The following is a 19,132-nucleotide window of genomic DNA, read 5'->3' as shown; positions in this document are numbered from 1 at the left end:
TCACTCCTTCCTTCCTCCCTCCCATAGGAATTTCTTTGTCTCCCACCACCTGGGCTTGCTGTGTGTGGGGGAGAAATTAAAGGAGCCATAATGCGACACCAGTGTATGATAGAAATATGACAGATGCACATTTGGAACGTACTTTGATAGAGCTTTGCTACAGGGCCTTTTGCTAAAATCTAGCACCAAGAGAACCAGATAAATGGATTTCTCCTAAACAGAGTGGAATAGCTAGCCCAAGTTTAGACTCATTAGAAAACTAATTTCAATATAAGATGAGTGATGTGTGTGCCATTATTCTGCTAGGTTCTCAAGCACATTTAGGAGTATTATAAGTTTTCTTATCAAAATGTGCACCCGGGCAGCTAGGGGAGGGTGCTGGTAAACCAGCCCCTTTAGTGATGTCACAAGCCCAGAAGTATAAGTTACTGCACTCAGCCAAGCATTCAGTCTTGCCTGAGAAGCTGTTGCACCAGGACCCTCTGATGAATTGGGATGTCTGGCTCCTCCCACCAGCAGGATTAGCTAGGATGATCTCAGCAACATGTGAGTGTTTATCTTCTTTAATCCCTGTTTTTTGTAATTTGCTTTTATATACTTTGATTGTCTCATATTGTAAAATCTTTTTGTACCTTCTGTAAACACTGCCTACCTTTTGGAGTAAACTAGACAATTACTAGTTCGTCTTCTCCATGTTCTATAGTGAATTTTCACGTGCCTGAAGTTAATTACCCTACAAATTTGGGTTGGCTTGAATCCCTCTGTTGAGGAATCTGACCTGGTGGCAGATAAGTGTGTTCAGGGCTAGGTGGGAAAAGCTGGCAGTGACGGAACAGGGTTTAATAAGCTATTGTCTGGCTGCGGCCTGAGCATTTATAATTCCCTTGCTGCAGCGTGCCTACTAGCCAGTCCATAGTGAAGCGGCCCATCCGGCGACTAATTATCATAGGTGTAGTTCCATGACTGACCTGAGGGTAAGGGGGTGCCGGAGAGCTGCAAGTTCCAAAGCGGAACTGAAAAGCGGGATATACATAAATCCCTGCAGTTCAGGATATATTGTAGCAGCAGTGGGATACCTAAAATAAGCCCCTGTGGTAAATTGATAGGTCAATAGTCTGGTTTGTGTTTTCATCGCATTGTAGCAGTGGTGGGATAACTAAGATAAGCCCCCTGCACATGTGATTGTCATGTGCTGGCCAAAGGTCACCCCCTTTCGTGACACCGGGCCCAGCGGGTATACCAGTGGGAGTTTAACCCCTCCAAGCTGGTTCGGTCCCAGTATTATGACCTGTTGCACTTATTCCAAAAGTGGTTGCAGCCTGAGGTACTGTCTCCCACGGCTATGCTGGACCACATAGTGACTGGTAAATTTTGGAGGGGTTTGCCCCACTCACTCCAATCATGGGTCAGGCAAGCATCCCTTACTAATGCGCTCCAGATGATGGACCTGATAGAATGATATGGGGCTACCAAAGAGCTCCATGGAGGGACTCTCCGGAAGGTGACCAGAAGGTTCCCTAAGTCTCCACCCCTAGCTCAGCGAACAGAGCCCAGGAAGGCCACTCAAGACTTGTCTGGGGGAGAAAGGGGTCCCATAGTCTGCTTGGGGTTAGGGTTTGTGGCCATATGAGAGCTGATTGCCCCCACCTGGCTGAGCCCATGGACACAAGCTTTGAGTATCACCAATCCCATTATGCCGAATTGATTTGCGCAATGTGCACCCCAGAGGGATCCAATATGGGACATTTGTGTAAGGTGGGTGTGGAGGGCACCCCAGCTGTGGCCCTACTGGACTCAGGGAGTCTCGTGACCCTGGTACGAGCCAGCCTGGTGCAAACCAGCGAGTACACTGGTCGGAAAATTGGGGTGTTGTGTATACATGGGGACTTAAAAGACTATCCTACCGCACTAGTGGTGATAAACACGCCAGCGGGGAGGCGGTGCCACGAGGTGGGGGTTGTGATTAACTTACATTATGAATTGATACTTGAAAGAGATTTTCCTTTATTTTCTGTACTTTGGCCAACAGTTGTCTCACCCAGTGGACAACTGCCGACAATGGTGGCAACCAGGTTACATTCTCCAGAAGTGGGGCATGAACCTGGTGGCCCAGAGGAAGAAGTGTTGGCGGTAGGGGTGACCTTCCCTTCGGTGGAGGGGGAAAATTCTCCCATAGAAGTGTTGGCTGGGGATCTGGAAGACTTGGCGCCAGGACCTGAATTGTCAGACTTAAATGTATCGGGCGATAATTTTGGTACGGTGCAACTTCGAGACCCTACTTTGATTTGAGCCAGGTTAAATGTACTGTTTATTAACGGGGAACCCTAACAACCTGCAGCAGCCACAGTGTTGCCACACTTTGAGCTAAACCAACACCTGTTGTATGGAGTCGAGAAAATACGTGGGGAAATGGTAGAGCAGTTACTGGTACCTCAGGCACATCGTAGGCTGGTAATGGATCTAGCGCATGCGCATGTACTCAGTGGGCATTTGGGCCAAAAGAAAACCCTAGACTGAATTTTGCAGCGATTTTACTGGCTAGGGGTCCATGAAAAAGTTAAACGGTATTGTTATTCCTGTCCTGTGTGCCAGGTAACCAGTCCCTAGCCACATTTTCAGAGTCCTTTGGTGCCTCTACCTATTATAGAGGTGCCTTTCGAAATAGTGGCAATGGATCTGGTCGGTCCTGTCAATAAGTCAGCATGGGGGCACCAACACATCCTAGTAGTTCTAGATTATGCCACCCGGTATCCTGAGGCCATTCCGCTTCGCCACACTTCAGCTAAGCTCATAGCAAAAGAACTCATGGGTATGTTTTCTGGGGTGGGGATTCCGCAAGAGTTTTTAACAGGCCAAGGAACCCCCTTTATGTCAAAAATTATGAAAGAGCTCTGCAGCTTGCTTGACCTCACAATAGGATACTGGCAGGTGCCCCTAACAAAGGCAGCTAAGGAAAAAACAGCCTCTAATGCCCGAAGGGCTGTTTCAGTATAAGGTATTACCCTTTGGTTAGCATGGCGTGTCGGTGACGTTCCAACGGTTATTGGATATTGTTCTCTGTCCCCATCGCCGTTATACCTCAGCATATCTGGATGATATTGTTGTGTACAGTGCAGATTGGGAAAGTCACATACCCAAGGTACAGGCGGTGATAGATTCTCTCCGACAAGCAGGGCTAACCGCCAATCCAAAGAAGTGTTCTATAAGGCTGGAGGAAACTCGGTACTTGGGTTATGTCATCGGGAGAGGGGTCCTCAAATTCCAAGTAAACAAAGTGGAGGCAATTCAGAACTGGCCCCATCCCCTCACAACAAAGCAGGTAAAAGTCTTTTTGGGCTTAGTGGGATATTACAGCCGATTTATTCCCAACTTTGAAATGTTGTCCGTGCCTTTAACAGACTGCTTGAAAGGGAGGAAGTCTGTGATGGACCAGTGGAATGATCAGATAAAAGAGGCCTTTGTAAAGTTAAAATCAGTATTGTGTGGTACACTGGCTCTGATTACACCCGATTTCAAAAGAGTTCATCCTGCAAGCCGATGCCTCTGAGATAGGTCTTGGTGCCGTGTTGTCTCAAGAGATTAACGGGGAAGAGCATCCCATTGGTTTCCTGAGCCGGAAGCTTACCCCAGCCGAAAGCAGGTACAGTATTGTGGAGAGAGAGTGCCTGGCCATTAAGTGGGCACTTGAGTCTCTTCACTATTATTTGCTGGGGAGAACATTTCGCTTGGTGACAGATCATTCCCCTCTTGCATGGATGAGTCAAGCTAAGTAGAGGAATGCACAAGTCACCAGGTGGTTTCTGTCCCTGCAAAATGTTACATTTTCAGTAGGACATCGGACAGGCAGACTACAGGGGAATGCAGATGCCCTGTACAGAGTCCACTGTACTGTATGTCATGTGTCCACCCCCATAGGGTTGAACAAAGGGGGGAGGTATGTGGTGCAGTAAAAGGTGTCATGCTGGACAGAAGATATATTTCTCCCAGCAGGATAAGATTTGGCCTGGTATTCTCCTAATGTTGAGGACCTGCAGTGATGTCACGATCACGTGGTCAGCCCATGTGATGGGTACCTCACCTGTGGGTGTGGCTATAGACTATGTAATGGAGTGTCTTTTGTTTGGCACATGTTCTGTGTGAGGAGCTAGGCTGGAGTGAGCCTGAATTGTTTTTTGTCGGTTACATACTGTATGCTGCAAAGGTTGGCGACAAGACTGATAACAACCCTGGGAATGGCACCTGGTGGACGCTTTGTTAAGCCCATCAGTGAGGGTTGAGCAAGGGTGAGTGAGACCAGTGGTTCTCCAAGCTGGAATATGTTTGTGTTTTTTCTCTTACTTTCTGCCATGGACTGTTTAAAGTGTTAATAAACCACTGAAGTTTGGACTGAAACCCTGTGTGTTGCCTCATTACTGTGGCCCTGCCACTGCCTACCAGAGCAAATCCCTCAATCCCACAAGTCTTACTGTACAAAGCCTGCCTCTGAAGCCCAAATATTTAAGCCCCAGACCATGTGACTCTTTCTCCTATGTGACTGAATACCTGACTGTGACATCACACAGGTCCTGACAGCACATGGCGGTTCCTGCTCTGCAGGTGGAGATAAGGTAGACAACCTCCCACCCACATAAAAGGTATACCACATATGTATGATTGGCCTGTGCACTGCCCAGAAGGTGCGGTTAACCCAGGACATGAATTTTACACCAGGAACACCAGCTCCATTGCAAAGAGATTCGGCCACATAATGTTTAGCAGGGGATTGTAACTTACACTCTTATTTATGTTAATGTATCAGGGATTTTATTTCTTGCTTTTATGTTCATCAGGGGCAGAACAATCCTATGCACTGGTGGGGGAGGTGTTGTGAAAGGCAATTCAGTATCACAATGGACATGGAGGTCAGAGCACATACAGTGATCTGACAATAACCCAAAATAATAGAACGAGCTCTGAGACGTGGGAACTCTGCAGACCGCAATCCCTGATCCTCTCCAAACACAACTAGAGGCAGCCGTGGATTGCGCCTAACGCTACCTATGCAACTCGGCACAGCCTGAGAAACTAACTAGCCTGAAGATAGAAAAAATAAGCCTACCTTGCCTCAGAGAAATACCCCAAAGGAAAAGGCAGCCCCCCCCCACATATAATGACTGTGAGTAAGATGAAAAGACAAACGTAGGGATGAAATAGATTCAGCAAAGTGAGGCCCGATATTCTAGACAGAACGAGGATAGGAAAGATAACTTTGCGGTCTACACAAAACCCTAAAGAAAACCACGCAAAGGGGCAAAAAGACCCTCCGTACCGAACTAACGGCACGGAGGTACACCCTTTGCGTCCCAGAGCTTCCAGCAAAACAAATAGACAAGCTGGACAGAAAAAATAGCAACAAATAGCAAAGAAGCACTTAGCTATGCAGAGCAGCAGGCCACAGGAATGATCCAGAGAAACACAAGTCCAACACTGGAACATTGACAGGAAGCATGAATCAAAGCATTAGGTGGGGTTAAGTAGAGAAGCACCTAACGACCTCACCAGATCACCTGAGGGAGGAAACTCAGAAGCAGCAGTACCAGTTTCCTCCACAAACGGAAGCTCCCAGAGAGAATCAGCCGAAGTACCACTTGTGACCACAGGAGGGAGCTCTGCCACAGAATTCACAACAGTACCCCCCCCTTGAGGAGGGTCACCGAACCCTCACCAGAGCCCCCAGGCCGACCAGGATGAGCCACATGAAAGGCACGAACAAGATCGGGAGCATGGACATCAGAGGCAAAAACCCAGGAATTATCCTCCTGAGCATAACCCTTCCATTTAACCAGATACTGGAGTTTCCGTCTTGAAACACGAGAATCCAAAATCTTCTCCACAATATACTCCAATTCTCCCTCCACCAAAACCGGGGCAGGAGGGTCAACAGATGGAACCATAGGTGCCACGTATCTCCGCAACAATGACCTATGGAAGACGTTATGTATGAAAAAAGAATCTGGGAGGGTCAGACGAAAAGACACAGGATTAATAACCTCAGAAATCCTATAAGGACCAATGAAACGAGGTTTAAACTTCGGAGAGGAAACCTTCATAGGAATATGACGAGAAGATAACCAAACCAGATCCCCAACACGAAGTCGGGGACCCACACGGCGTCTGCAATTAGCGAAACGTTGAGCCTTCTCCTGGGACAAGGTCAAATTGTCCACTACATGAGTCCAAATCTGCTGCAACCTGTCCACCACAGTATCCACACCAGGACAGTCCGAAGACTCAACCTGTCCTGAAGAGAAACGAGGATGGAACCCAGAATTGCAGAAAAATGGCGAAACCAAGGTAGCCGAGCTGGCCCGATTATTAAGGGCGAACTCAGCCAAAGGCAAAAAGGACACCCAGTCATCCTGATCGGCAGAAACAAAGCATCTCAGATAGGTTTCCAAGGTCTGATTGGTTCGTTCGGTCTGGCCATTAGTCGGAGGATGAAAAGCCGAGGAAAAAGACAAGTCAATGCCCATCCTACCACAAAAGGCTTGCCAAAACCTCGAAACAAACTGGGAACCTCTGTCAGAAACGATATTCTCTGGAATGCCATGCAAACGAACCACATGCTGGAAGAACAATGGCACCAAATCAGAGGAGGAAGGCAACTTGGACAAGGGTACCAGATGGACCATCTTAGAAAAGCGATCACAGACCACCCAAATGACTGACATCTTTTGAGAGACGGGAAGATCTGAAATAAAATCCATAGAGATATGTGTCCAAGGTCTCTTCGGGACCGGCAAGGGCAAAAGCAACCCACTGGCACGAGAACAGCAGGGCTTAGCCCGAGCACAAATCCCACAGGACTGCACAAAAGAATGCACATCCCGCGACAGAGACGGCCACCAAAAGGATCTAGCCACTAACTCTCTGGTACCAAAGATTCCAGGATGACCAGCCAACACCGAACAATGAACCTCAGAGATCACTTTATTTGTCCACCTATCCGGGACAAACAGTTTCTCCGCTGGACAACGATCAGGTTTATTAGCCTGAAATTTTTGCAGCACCCGCCGCAAATCAGAGGAGATGGCAGACACAATTACTCCTTCCTTGAGGATACCCGCCGGCTCAGATAAACCCGGAGAGTCGGGCACAAAACTCCTAGACAGAGCATCCGCCTTCACATTTTTAGAGCCCGGAAGGTACGAAATCACAAAGTCAAAACGGGCGAAAAACAGCGACCAACGAGCCTGTCTAGGATTCAAACGCTTAGCAGACTCGAGATAAATCAGGTTCTTATGATCAGTCAATACCACCACGCGATGCTTAGCTCCTTCAAGCCAATGACGCCACTCCTCGAATGCCCACTTCATGGCCAGCAACTCTCGGTTGCCCACATCATAATTCTGCTCAGCAGGCGAAAACTTCCTGGAAAAAAAAGCGCATTGTTTCATCACTGAACAATCAGAACCTCTCTGCGACAAAACAGCCCCTGCTCCAATCTCAGAAGCATCAACCTCGACCTGAAACGGAAGAGAAACATCAGGTTGACACAACACAGGGGCAGAAGAAAAACGACGCTTCAACTCTTGAAAAGCTTCCACAGCAGCAGAAGACCAATTGACCAATGGTTTGGCAATACTAGAAAAATTGCAGATGAAGCGACGATAAAAATTAGCAAAGCCCAGGAACTTTTGCAGACTTTTCAGAGATGTCGGCTGAGTCCAATCATGGATGGCTTGGACCTTAACAGGATCCATCTCGATAGTAGAAGGGGAAAAGATGAACCCCAAAAATGAAACCTTCTGCACACCAAAGAGACACTTTGATCCCTTCACAAACAAAGAGTTAGCACGCAGGACCTGAAAAACCGTTCTGACCTGTTTCACATGAGACTCCCAATCATCCGAGAAGATCAAAATGTCATCCAAGTACACAATCAGGAATTTATCCAGGTACTCTCGGAAGATGTCATGCATAAAGGACTGAAACACTGATGGAGCATTGGCAAGTCCGAATGGCATCACTAGATACTCAAAATGACCCTCGGGCGTATTAAATGCAGTTTTCCATTCATCGCCTCGCCTGATTCGCACCAGATTATACGCACCACGAAGATCAATCTTGGTGAACCAACTAGCCCCCTTAATCCGAGCAAACAAATCAGATAACAAAGGCAAGGGGTACTGAAATTTAACAGTGATCTTATTAAGAAGGCGATAATCTATACAAGGTCTCAGCGAACCATCCTTTTTGGCTACAAAAAAGAACCCTGCTCCTAATGGCGACGATGACGGGCGAATATGCCCCTTCTCCAGGGATTCCTTCACATAACTGCGCATAGCGGTGTGCTCAGGCACGGATAAATTAAACAGTCGACCTTTTGGGAATATACCACCAGGAATCAAATTGATAGCACAATCACAATCGCTATGCGGAGGTAGGGCATCGGACTTGGGCTCATCAAATACATCCCGGTAATCAGACAAGAACTCTGGAACCTCAGAAGGGGTGAATGACGAAATTGACAGAAATGGGACATCACCATGTACCCCCTGACAACCCCAGCTGGACACCGACATGGATTTCCAATCCAATACTGGATTATGGGCTTGTAGCCATGGCAACCCCAACACGACCACATCATGTAGATTATGCAACACCAGAAAGCGAATATCCTCCTGATGTGCAGGAGCCATGCACATGGTCAGCTGGGTCCAGTACTGAGGCTTATTCTTGGCCAAAGGCGTAGCATCAATACCTCTTAATGGAATAGGACACTGCAAGGGCTCCAAGAAAAACCCACAACGCCTAGCATACTCCAAGTCCATCAAATTCAGAGCAGCGCCTGAATCCACAAACGCCATGACAGAATATGATGACAAAGAGCAGATCAAGGTAACGGACAGAAGAAATTTTGACTGTACCGTACCAATGGTGGCAGACCTAGCGAACCGCTTAGTGCGCTTAGGACAATCAGAGATGGCATGAGTGGAATCACCACAGTAGAAACACAGCCCATTCAGACGTCTGTGTTCTTGCCGTTCAACTCTAGTCAAAGTCCTATCGCACTGCATAGGCTCAGGTTTAAGCTCAGGTAATACCGCCAAATGGTGCACAGATTTACGCTCACGCAAGCGTCGACCGATCTGAATAGCCAAAGACATAGACTCATTCAAACCAGCAGGCATAGGAAATCCCACCATGACATCCTTAAGGGCTTCAGAGAGACCCTTTCTGAACATAGCTGCCAGCGCAGATTCATTCCATTGAGTGAGCACTGACCATTTTCTAAATTTCTGGCAATATACCTCTATCTCATCCTGACCCTGACAAAGAGCCAGCAAATTCTTTTCTGCCTGATCCACTGAATTAGGCTCATCGTACAGCAATCCAAGCGCCAGGAAAAACGCATCGATATTACTCAATGCAGGATCTCCTGGCGCAAGAGAAAATGCCCAGTCCTGAGGGTCGCCACGCAAAAAAGAAATAACAATCAAAACCTGTTGAACTGGATCACCAGAGGAACGAGGTTTCAAGGCCAGAAATAACTTACAATTATTTTTGAAACTCAGAAACTTAGTTCTATCTCCAAAAAACAAATCAGGAATAGGAATTCTTGGTTCTAACATAGATTTCTGATCAATAGTGTCTTGAATCTTTTGTACTCTTGCCGAGAGCTGATCCACAAATGAAGACAGACTTCTAATGTCCATCGCTACACCTGTGTACTGAACCACCCAAATGTCTAGGGAAAAAAAAAGACAAAACACAAAGCCAAGAAAAAAATATGGTCTCAGAACTTCTTTTTTCCCTCTATTGAGAATCATTAGTACTTTAGGCTTCCTGTACTGTTGTGAAAGGCAATTCAGTATCACAATGGACATGGAGGTCAGAGCAAATACAGTGATCTGACAATAACCCAAAATAATAGAACGAGCTCTGAGACGTGGGAACTCTGCAGACCGCAATCCCTGATCCTCTCCAAACACAACTAGAGGCAGCCGTGGATTGCGCCTAACGCTACCTATGCAACTCGGCACAGCCTGAGAAACTAACTAGCCTGAAGATAGAAAAAATAAGCCTACCTTGCCTCAGAGAAATACCCCAAAGGAAAAGGCAGCCCCCCACATATAATGACTGTGAGTAAGATGAAAAGACAAACGTAGGGATGAAATAGATTCAGCAAAGTGAGGCCCGATATTCTAGACAGAACGAGGATAGGAAAGATAACTTTGCGGTCTACACAAAACCCTAAAGAAAACCACGCAAAGGGGCAAAAAGACCCTCCGTACCGAACTAACGGCACAGAGGTACACCCTTTGCGTCCCAGAGCTTCCAGCAAAACAAATAGACAAGCTGGACAGAAAAAATAGCAACAAATAGCAAAGAAGCACTTAGCTATGCAGAGCAGCAGGCCACAGGAATGATCCAGAGAAACACAAGTCCAACACTGGAACATTGACAGGAAGCATGAATCAAAGCATTAGGTGGGGTTAAGTAGAGAAGCACCTAACGACCTCACCAGATCACCTGAGGGAGGAAACTCAGAAGCAGCAGTACCAGTTTCCTCCACAAACGGAAGCTCCCAGAGAGAATCAGCCGAAGTACCACTTGTGACCACAGGAGGGAGCTCTGCCACAGAATTCACAACAGGGAGGCCGTTCTATATACTGGGAGTGGGCAGGGCCATCCTATATCTGGGGGGGGCAGAATCACCCTAATTACTGGTGGCGGAAAGGCTTTTCTATATACTGGGAGTGGCCAGGATTATCCTATATCTGGGTGGGAGGCCTCGCTTTATACTAGGAGTGGGCAGGGTCATCCTATATCTAGGGGGGCAGAACAATCCTATGTACTGGTAGGGGAGGCCCTTCTATATACTGGGAGTGGGCAGGGCCATCCTATATCTGGGCGGGCAGAACAATCCAATGTACTGGTGGGGGAGGCCCTTCTATATACTGGGAGTGGGCAGGGCCATCCTATATCTGGGCGGGCAGAACAATCCTATGTGCATGTGGGGGAGGCCCTTCAATATACTGGGAGTGGGCAGGGCCATCCTATATGTAGGCGGGCAGAACAATCCTATGTACTGGTGGGGGAGGCCCTTCTATATACTGGGAGTGGGCAGGGCCATCCTATATCTAGGCGGGCAGAACAATCCTATGTACTGGTGGGGGAGGCCCTTCTATATACTGGGAGTGGGCAGGGCCATCCTATATCTAGGGGGGCAGAACAATCCTATGTACATACATTACATTACTGATCCTGAGTTACATCCTGTATTATACCCCAGAGCTGCACTCACTATTCTGCTGGTGCAGTCACTGTGTACATACATTACATTATGATCCTGAGTTACATCTTGCAATTTCCTCCACAGCTGCACTCACTATTCTGCTGGTGCAGTCACTGTGCACATACATTACATTACTGATCCTGAGTTACATCCTGTATTATTCTCAAGAGCTGCACTCACTATTCTACTGATGCAATCACTGTGTACATACATTACATTACTGATCCTGAGTTATATCCTGCATTATCCTCCAGAGCTGCACTCACTATTCTGCTGGTGCAGTCACTGTGTACATACATTACATTACTGATCCTGAGTTACCCTGAGTTACCTGAGTTACCTGAGTTACCTGAGTTACCTGAGTTACCTGAGTTGGAATTCTCGCTCTGTGTGTAATAAACTCTCCTTCATTCATGACTTCTTCCTTTCTAATTCTCTTAATCTCCTGGCTCTTACTGAAACCTGGATCCAGCAGTCAGACACCACCGCTGCTGCTGCTCTTTCATATGGTGCACTACACTTTTCTCATACCCCAAGATCGGACAACAGAGCAGGTGGAGGCGTTGGTCTGCTCCTTTCACCAAAATGTACTTTCCAAGTTATCCCCCAAGTACCCTCACTTGTCTTCCCTTCCTTTGAGGTCCATGTGGTCAGACTCTACGTCCCCTTCTCCATGCGAGTGGTGGTGGTGTATCGTCCTCCCGGCCCCTCTCATCAGTTCCTGGATCACTTTGCCACCTGGCTTCCACACTTTCTTTCCTGTGACACCCCCACCCTTATCATGGGTGATTTCAACATCCCTATTGCCTCTCCCCTCTCCCCATCTGCTTCTCACCTTTTGGCTCTAACCTCCTCTTTCGGCCTCTCGCAGCATACTAACTCGCCAACACATGAAGATGGAAACTCCCTTGACTTGGTCTTCTCCCGGCTTTGCTCAGTGGATGATTTCACAAACTCCCCTCTCCCACTCTCTGACCACCACCTTCTTTCATTCTCTATCAAGAACTGCCATCCCGCTCAGGTCACCCCCACTTTCCACACTTATAGAAACATACAGGCCATTAACACCCAGGAACTTATGAAGAACTTGCAGTCCTCATTGGCCCCAATCTCCTCCATCTCATGTCCTGATTCTGCTCTGAAGCATTACAATGAAACCCTGCAAAGTACCCTGGATGAAGCTGCTCCTCCTATACATAAAACAACTCGGCACAGACGGCAACAACCGTGGCACACGCTGCAAACACGTTTCCTGCAGCGGTGCTCCAGGTGCGCAGAACGTCTGTGGAGAAAATCTAATCTACCCGAAGATTTCATCCATTATAAGTTCATGCTAAAGACATACAATTCTGCCCTTCACCTCTCCAAACAAACCTACTTCAACACCCTCATCACCTCCCTGTCCAATAACCCTAAACGTCTCTTTGACACGTTCCAGTCCCTACTCAACCCAAGAGCGCAGGCCCCAACCACGGATCTCCGTGCTGACGATCTGGCCAATTACTTCAAAGAAAAAATTGACCATATTCGACAGGAAATCATCTCCCAATCTCTTCATACCATGCACTGTCCTCCCTCCCCCACTGCATCTAGTTCACTCTCTGACTTTGAACCAGTTACAGAAGAAGAAGTAAGCAGGCTCCTTGTATCTTCTCGCCCGACCACTTGCACCAGTGACCCCATTCCGTCACATTTCCTCCAGTCCCTTTCCCCGGCTGTCACCTCTCACCTAACAAAAATATTCAACCTTTCCCTCACTTCCGGTATTTTTCCCTCCTCATTTAAGCATGCCATCATACATCCATTACTTAAAAAACCATCCCTCGACCAAAACTGTGCCGCTAATTATAGACCTGTCTCTAATCTTCCCTTCATCTCTAAACTCCTCGAACGCCTGGTCCACTCCCGTCTTACCCGCTATCTCTCAGATAACTCTCTTCTCGACCCTCTTCAATCTGGTTTCCGCTCTTTACACTCTACTGAAACTGCCCTCACTAAAGTCTCTAATGACCTACTAACAGCTAAATCTAATGGTCACTACTCCATGCTAATTCTCTTGGATCTCTCTGCAGCATTCGATACTGTGGATCATCAGCTCCTCCTCACTATGCTCCGCTCCATCGGCCTCAAGGACACCGTTCTCTCCTGGTTCTCCTCCTATCTCTCTGACCGATCCTTCACTGTATGTTTCGCTGGTTCCTCCTCCTCTCACCTTCCCCTTACTGTTGGGGTTCCTCAAGGATCAGTCCTAGGCCCCCTCCTCTTCTCTTTGTATACTGCCCCTATTGGACAAACAATCAGTAGATTTGGCTTCCAGTACCATCTCTATGCTGACGACACCCAACTATACACTTCTTCTCCTGATCTCACGCCTGCCTTATTAGAAAACACCAGTGATTGTCTTACCGCTGTCTCTAGCATCATGTCCTCCCTCTATCTGAAACTAAACCTGTCAAAAACTGAACTCCTCGTGTTTTCTCCCTCTACTAACCTACCTTTGCCTGACATTGCCATCTCCGTTTGCGGTTCCACCATTACTCCAAAGCAACATGCCCGCTGCCTTGGGGTCATCCTTGATTCTGACCTTTCATTCACCCCCCACATCCGATCACTGGCTCGCTCTTCTTACCTGCATCTCAAAAACATTTCTAGAATTCGCCCTTTTCTTACTTTCGACTCTGCAAAAACTCTTACTGTTTCACTTATTCATTCTCGTCTGGACTATTGTAACTCTCTACTAATCGGCCTCCCTCTTACCAAACTCTCCCCGCTCCAATCTGTCCTGAATGCTGCTGCCAGGATCATATTCCTCACCAACCGTTACACCGATGCCTCTACCTTGTGCCAGTCATTACACTGGTTACCCATCCACTCAAGAATCCAGTACAAAACTACTACCCTCATCCACAAAGCACTCCATGGCTCAGCACCACCCTACATCTCCTCTCTGGTCTCAGTCTACCACCCTACCCGTGCCCTCCGCTCCGCTGATGACCTCAGGTTAGCATCCTCAATAATCAGAACCTCCCACTCCCGTCTCCAAGACTTTACACGTGCTGCGCCGATTCTTTGGAATGCACTACCTAGGATAATACGATTAATCCCCAATCCCCACAGTTTTAAGCGTGCCCTAAAAACTCATTTGTTCAGACTGGCCTACCGCCTCAATGCATTAACCTAACGATCCCTGTGTGGCCTATATTAAAAAAAAAAAAAAAAATTAATTAACTGGTTCATGCAGCTTTACATGAACACCCGATCCTTACACTATGGCCGGTCCGAATAACTATAGCAATTGTTACCATCCACCTCTCGTGTCTCCCCTTTTCCTCATAGTTTGTAAGCTTACGAGCAGGGCCCTCACTCCTCTTGGTATCTGTTTTGAACTGTATTTCTGTTATGCTGTAATGTCTATTGTATGTACAAGTCCCCTCTATAATTTGTAAAGCGCTGCGGAATATGTTGGCGCTATATAAATAAAAATTATTATTATTATTATTATTATTACCCCCTGTATTATACTCCAGAGCTGCAATCACTATTCTGCTGGTGCAGTCACTGTGTACATACAATACATTACTGATCCTGAATTACATCCTGTATTATACCCCAGAGCTGCACTCACTATTCTGCTGGTGCAGTCACTGTGTACATACATTACATTACTGATCCTGAATTACATCCTGTATTATACCCCAGAGCTGCACTCACTATTCTGCTGGTGCAGTCACTGTGTACATACATTACTGATCCTGAGTTACATCCTGTATTATACCCCAGAGCTGCACTCACTATTCTGCCGGTGCAGTCACTGTGTACATACATTACATTACTGATCCTGAGTTACATCCTGTATTATACTCCAGAGCTGCCCTCACTATTCTGCTGGTGCAGTCACTGTGTACATACATTACATTACTGATCCTGAGTTACATCCTGTATTATACTCCAGAGCTGCTCTCACTATTCTGCTGGTGCAGTCACTGTGTACATACATTACATTACTGATCCTGAGTTACATCCTGTATTATACTCCAGAGCTGCCCTCACTATTCTGCTGGTGCAGTCACTGTGTACATACATTACATTACTGATCCTGAGTTACATCCTGTATTATACCCCAGAGCTGCACTCACTATTCTGCTGGTGCAGTCAGTGTGTACATACATTACATTACTGATCCTGATTTACCTCCTGTATTATACTCCAGAGCTGCACTCACTATTCTGCTGGTGCAGTCACTGTGTACATACATTACATTACTGATCCTGAGTTACATCCTGTATTATACTCCAGAGCTGCACTCACTATTCTGCTGGTGCAGTCACTGTGTACATACATTACATTACTGATCCTGAGTTACATCCCGTATTATACCCCAGAGCTGCGCTCAGTATTCTGCTGGTGCAGTCACTGTGTACATACATTACATTACTGATCCTGAGTTACATCCTGTATTATACTCCAGAGCTGCACTCACTATTCTGCTGGTGCAGTCAGTGTGTACATACATTACATTACTGATCCTGAGTTACATCCTGTATTATACCCCAGAGCTGCACTCACTATTCTGCTGGTACAGTCAGTGTGTACATACATTACATTACTGATCCTGAGTTACATCCTGTATTATACCCCAGAGCTGCACTCACTATTCTGCTGGTGCAGTCACTGTGTACATACATTACATTACTGATCCTGAGTTACATCCTGTATTATACCGCAGAGCTGCACTCACTATTCTGCTGGTGCAGTCACTGTGTACATACATTACTGATCCTGAGTTACATCCTGTATTATACTCCAGAGCTGCACTCACTATTCTGCTGGTGCAGTCACTGTGTACATACATTACATTACTAATCCTGAGTTACATCCTGTATTATACCCCAGAGCTGCACTCACTATTCTGCTGGTGGACTCACTGTGTAAATATTTTACATTGTCTTGTACTCATCCTGTACTCCAGAGCTGCATTCATTAATACTGAACATACCACAGACAGATCTACATGTAAATAATTTTAGTAAAATAATTATGGATATTTAGTCTTTAAAGGCTTGAGCTCAAGGCATAGAGGCATGAGGATGAGGAGGGGGAAGATTTAGGATACACGGATACTGGCGGTAGGCTTCCGTTACTGATGGAAGACCTCACCTTCAATGTCAAGCATGGCCACAACCCTCGTGCCTCCAGCTTCACACACATAGACGCCTCTGTCCTCAGGAACCACAGACTTAATAATCAGCTTGGCCACATTCCAGTCTTGCTCGACAATCACCCTCTTCCCATCGGCACATACGTCTACATCGTTTTTCTTCCAGGCAGCTTGAACTGGCCTAGAGTACTGGCAGATGAACTCTGCTGTGTCATCTTCATCAATGGCGAGGTCGTTCATAGGACTGACCACCTCAATGGTTGGATCTGTCAACCAACATGTCAAAGGGGACATGCATTAAAGGGCCATGATGAAATGACATTTTACAAAGGCACAGCGCGAGCAGAGTGAGGGATCAGCGAAGCTTCGGTTAGTAATCGCAGCCAGAAGGCAGCTTCAAGTTTGGTAAGTGTGGCATCAGCAGGCAGAAAATAGAGTGCACCGGACCGTAGAACAGGAGCATGGAGGAAACTGGAGCGTACCAGATGGTAGAACTGGAGTATGGAGGAAACTGGAGCGTACCAGATGGTAGAACTGGAGTATGGAGGAAACTGGAGTGTACCGGATGGTAGAACTGGAGTATGGAGGAAACTGAAGTGTACCGGATGGTAGAACTGGAGTATGGAGGAAACTGGAGTGTACCGGATGGTAGAAATGGAGTATGGAGGAAGCTGGAGGGCACCGGAGGGTAGAACTGGAGTATGGAGGAAACTGGAGTGTACCGGATGGTAGAACTGGAGTATGGAAGAAACTGGAGTGTACCGGATGGTAGAACTGGAGTATGGAGGAAACTGGAGTGTACCGGAGGGTAGAACTGGAGTATGGAGGAAACTGGAGCGTACCAGATAGTAGAACTGGAGTATGGAAGAAACTGGAGTGTACCGGATGGTAGAACAGGAGTATGGAAGAAACTGGAGTGTACCAGATGGTAGAACAGGAGTATGGAAGAAACTGGAGCGTACCGGAGGGTAGAACTGGAGTATGGAGGAAACTGGAGCGTACCAGATAGTAGAACTGGAGTATGGAAGAAACTGGAGTGTACCGGATGGTAGAACTGGAGTATGGAGGAAACTGGAGTGTACCGGATGGTAGAACTGGAGTATGGAAGAAACTGGAGCGTACCGGATGGTAGAACTGGAGTATGGAGGAAACTGGAGCGTACCAGATGGTAGAACTGGAGTATGGAAGAAACTGGAGTGTACCGGATGGTAGAACTGGAGTATGGAAGAAACTGGAGTGTACCGGATGGTAGAACTGGAGTATGGAGGAAACTGGAGTGTACCGGATGGTAGAACTGGAGTATGGAGGAAACTGGAGTGTACCGGATGGTAGAACTGGAGTATGGAGGAAACTGGAGTGTACCGGATGGTAGAACTGGAGTATGGAGGAAACTGGAGTGTACCGGATGGTAGAACTGGAGTATGGAGGAAACTGGAGTGTACCAGATGGTAGAACTGGAGTATGGAGGAAACTGGAGTGTTCCGGATGGTAGAACTGGAGTATGGAAGAAACTGGAGTGTACCGGATGGTAGAACTGGAGTATGGAGGAAACTGGAGTGTACCGGATGGTAGAACTGGAGTATGGAGGAAACTGGAGTGTACCGGATGGTAGAACTGGAGTATGGAAGAAACTGGAGTGTACCGGATGGTAGAACTGGAGTATGGAGGAAACTGGAGTGTACCGGATGGTAGAACTGGAGTATGGAAGAAACTGGAGTGTACCGGATGGTAGAACAGGAGTATGGAGGAAACTGGAGTGTACCGGATGGTAGAACTGGAGTATGGAGGAAACTGGAGTGTACCGGATGGTAGAACTGGAGTATGGAAGAAACTGGAGTGTACCGGATGGTAGAACTGGAGTATGGAGGATACTGGAGTGTACCAGATGGTAGAAATGGAGTATGGAGGATACTAGAGTGTACCAGATGGTAGAACTGGAGTATGGTAGACACTGGATTGTACCGGATGGTAGAGCAGGGGTGTGGATACTGGAGTGCACTAGATGAGAATACACTGGAGTATGGAAGACACTGGATGAGAATACACTGGAGTATGGAGGAAACTGGATGAGAATACACTGGAGTATGGAGGACACTGGATGAGAATACACTGGAGTATGGAGGACACTGGATGAGAATACACTGGAGTATGGAGGACACTGGATGAGAATACACTGGAGTATGGAGGACACTGGATGAGAATACACTTGAGTATGGAGGATACTGGATGAGAATACACTGGAGTATGGAGGACACTGGATGAGAATACACTGGAGTATGGAGGATACTGGATGAGAATACACTGGAGTATGGAGGGCACTGGATGAGAATACACTGGAGTATGGAGGACACTGGATGAGAATACACTGGAGTATGGAGGACACTGGATGAGAATACACTGGAGTATGGAGGGCACTGGATGAGAATACACTGGAGTATGGAGGACACTGGATGAGAATACACTGGAGTATGGAGGACACTGGATGAGAATACACTGGAGTATGGAGGACACTGGATGAGAATACACTGGAGTATGGAGGACACTGGATGAGAATACACTGAAGTATGGAGGGCACTGGATGAGAATACACTGGAGTATGGAGGACACTGTATGAGAATACACTGCAGTATGGAGGACACTGGATGAGAATACACTGGAGTATGGAGGACACTGGATGAGAACACACTGGATTA

General features: G+C 47.0%; 1 protein-coding gene across 1 annotated transcript in view; it reads right to left on the bottom strand.

Moving 5' to 3' along the window:
* The window catches only part of OBSCN (obscurin, cytoskeletal calmodulin and titin-interacting RhoGEF), a 655,700-nt gene that overhangs the window by 364,294 nt on the left and 272,274 nt on the right, over nt 1–19,132 (bottom strand). The window contains exon 59 of the mRNA XM_069730488.1: nt 16,439–16,705. Within this exon, the coding sequence (XP_069586589.1) occupies nt 16,439–16,705 (267 nt within the window). The remainder of the gene's footprint in view (nt 1–16,438; nt 16,706–19,132) is intronic.

This window comes from Ranitomeya imitator, chromosome 6 (genome assembly GCF_032444005.1).
Source record: "Ranitomeya imitator isolate aRanImi1 chromosome 6, aRanImi1.pri, whole genome shotgun sequence".
Taxonomy (NCBI): Eukaryota; Metazoa; Chordata; class Amphibia; order Anura; family Dendrobatidae; genus Ranitomeya; species Ranitomeya imitator.
Note: the sequence above shows the minus strand (reverse complement) of the source record. Positions and strands in the feature narration are given on the sequence as shown.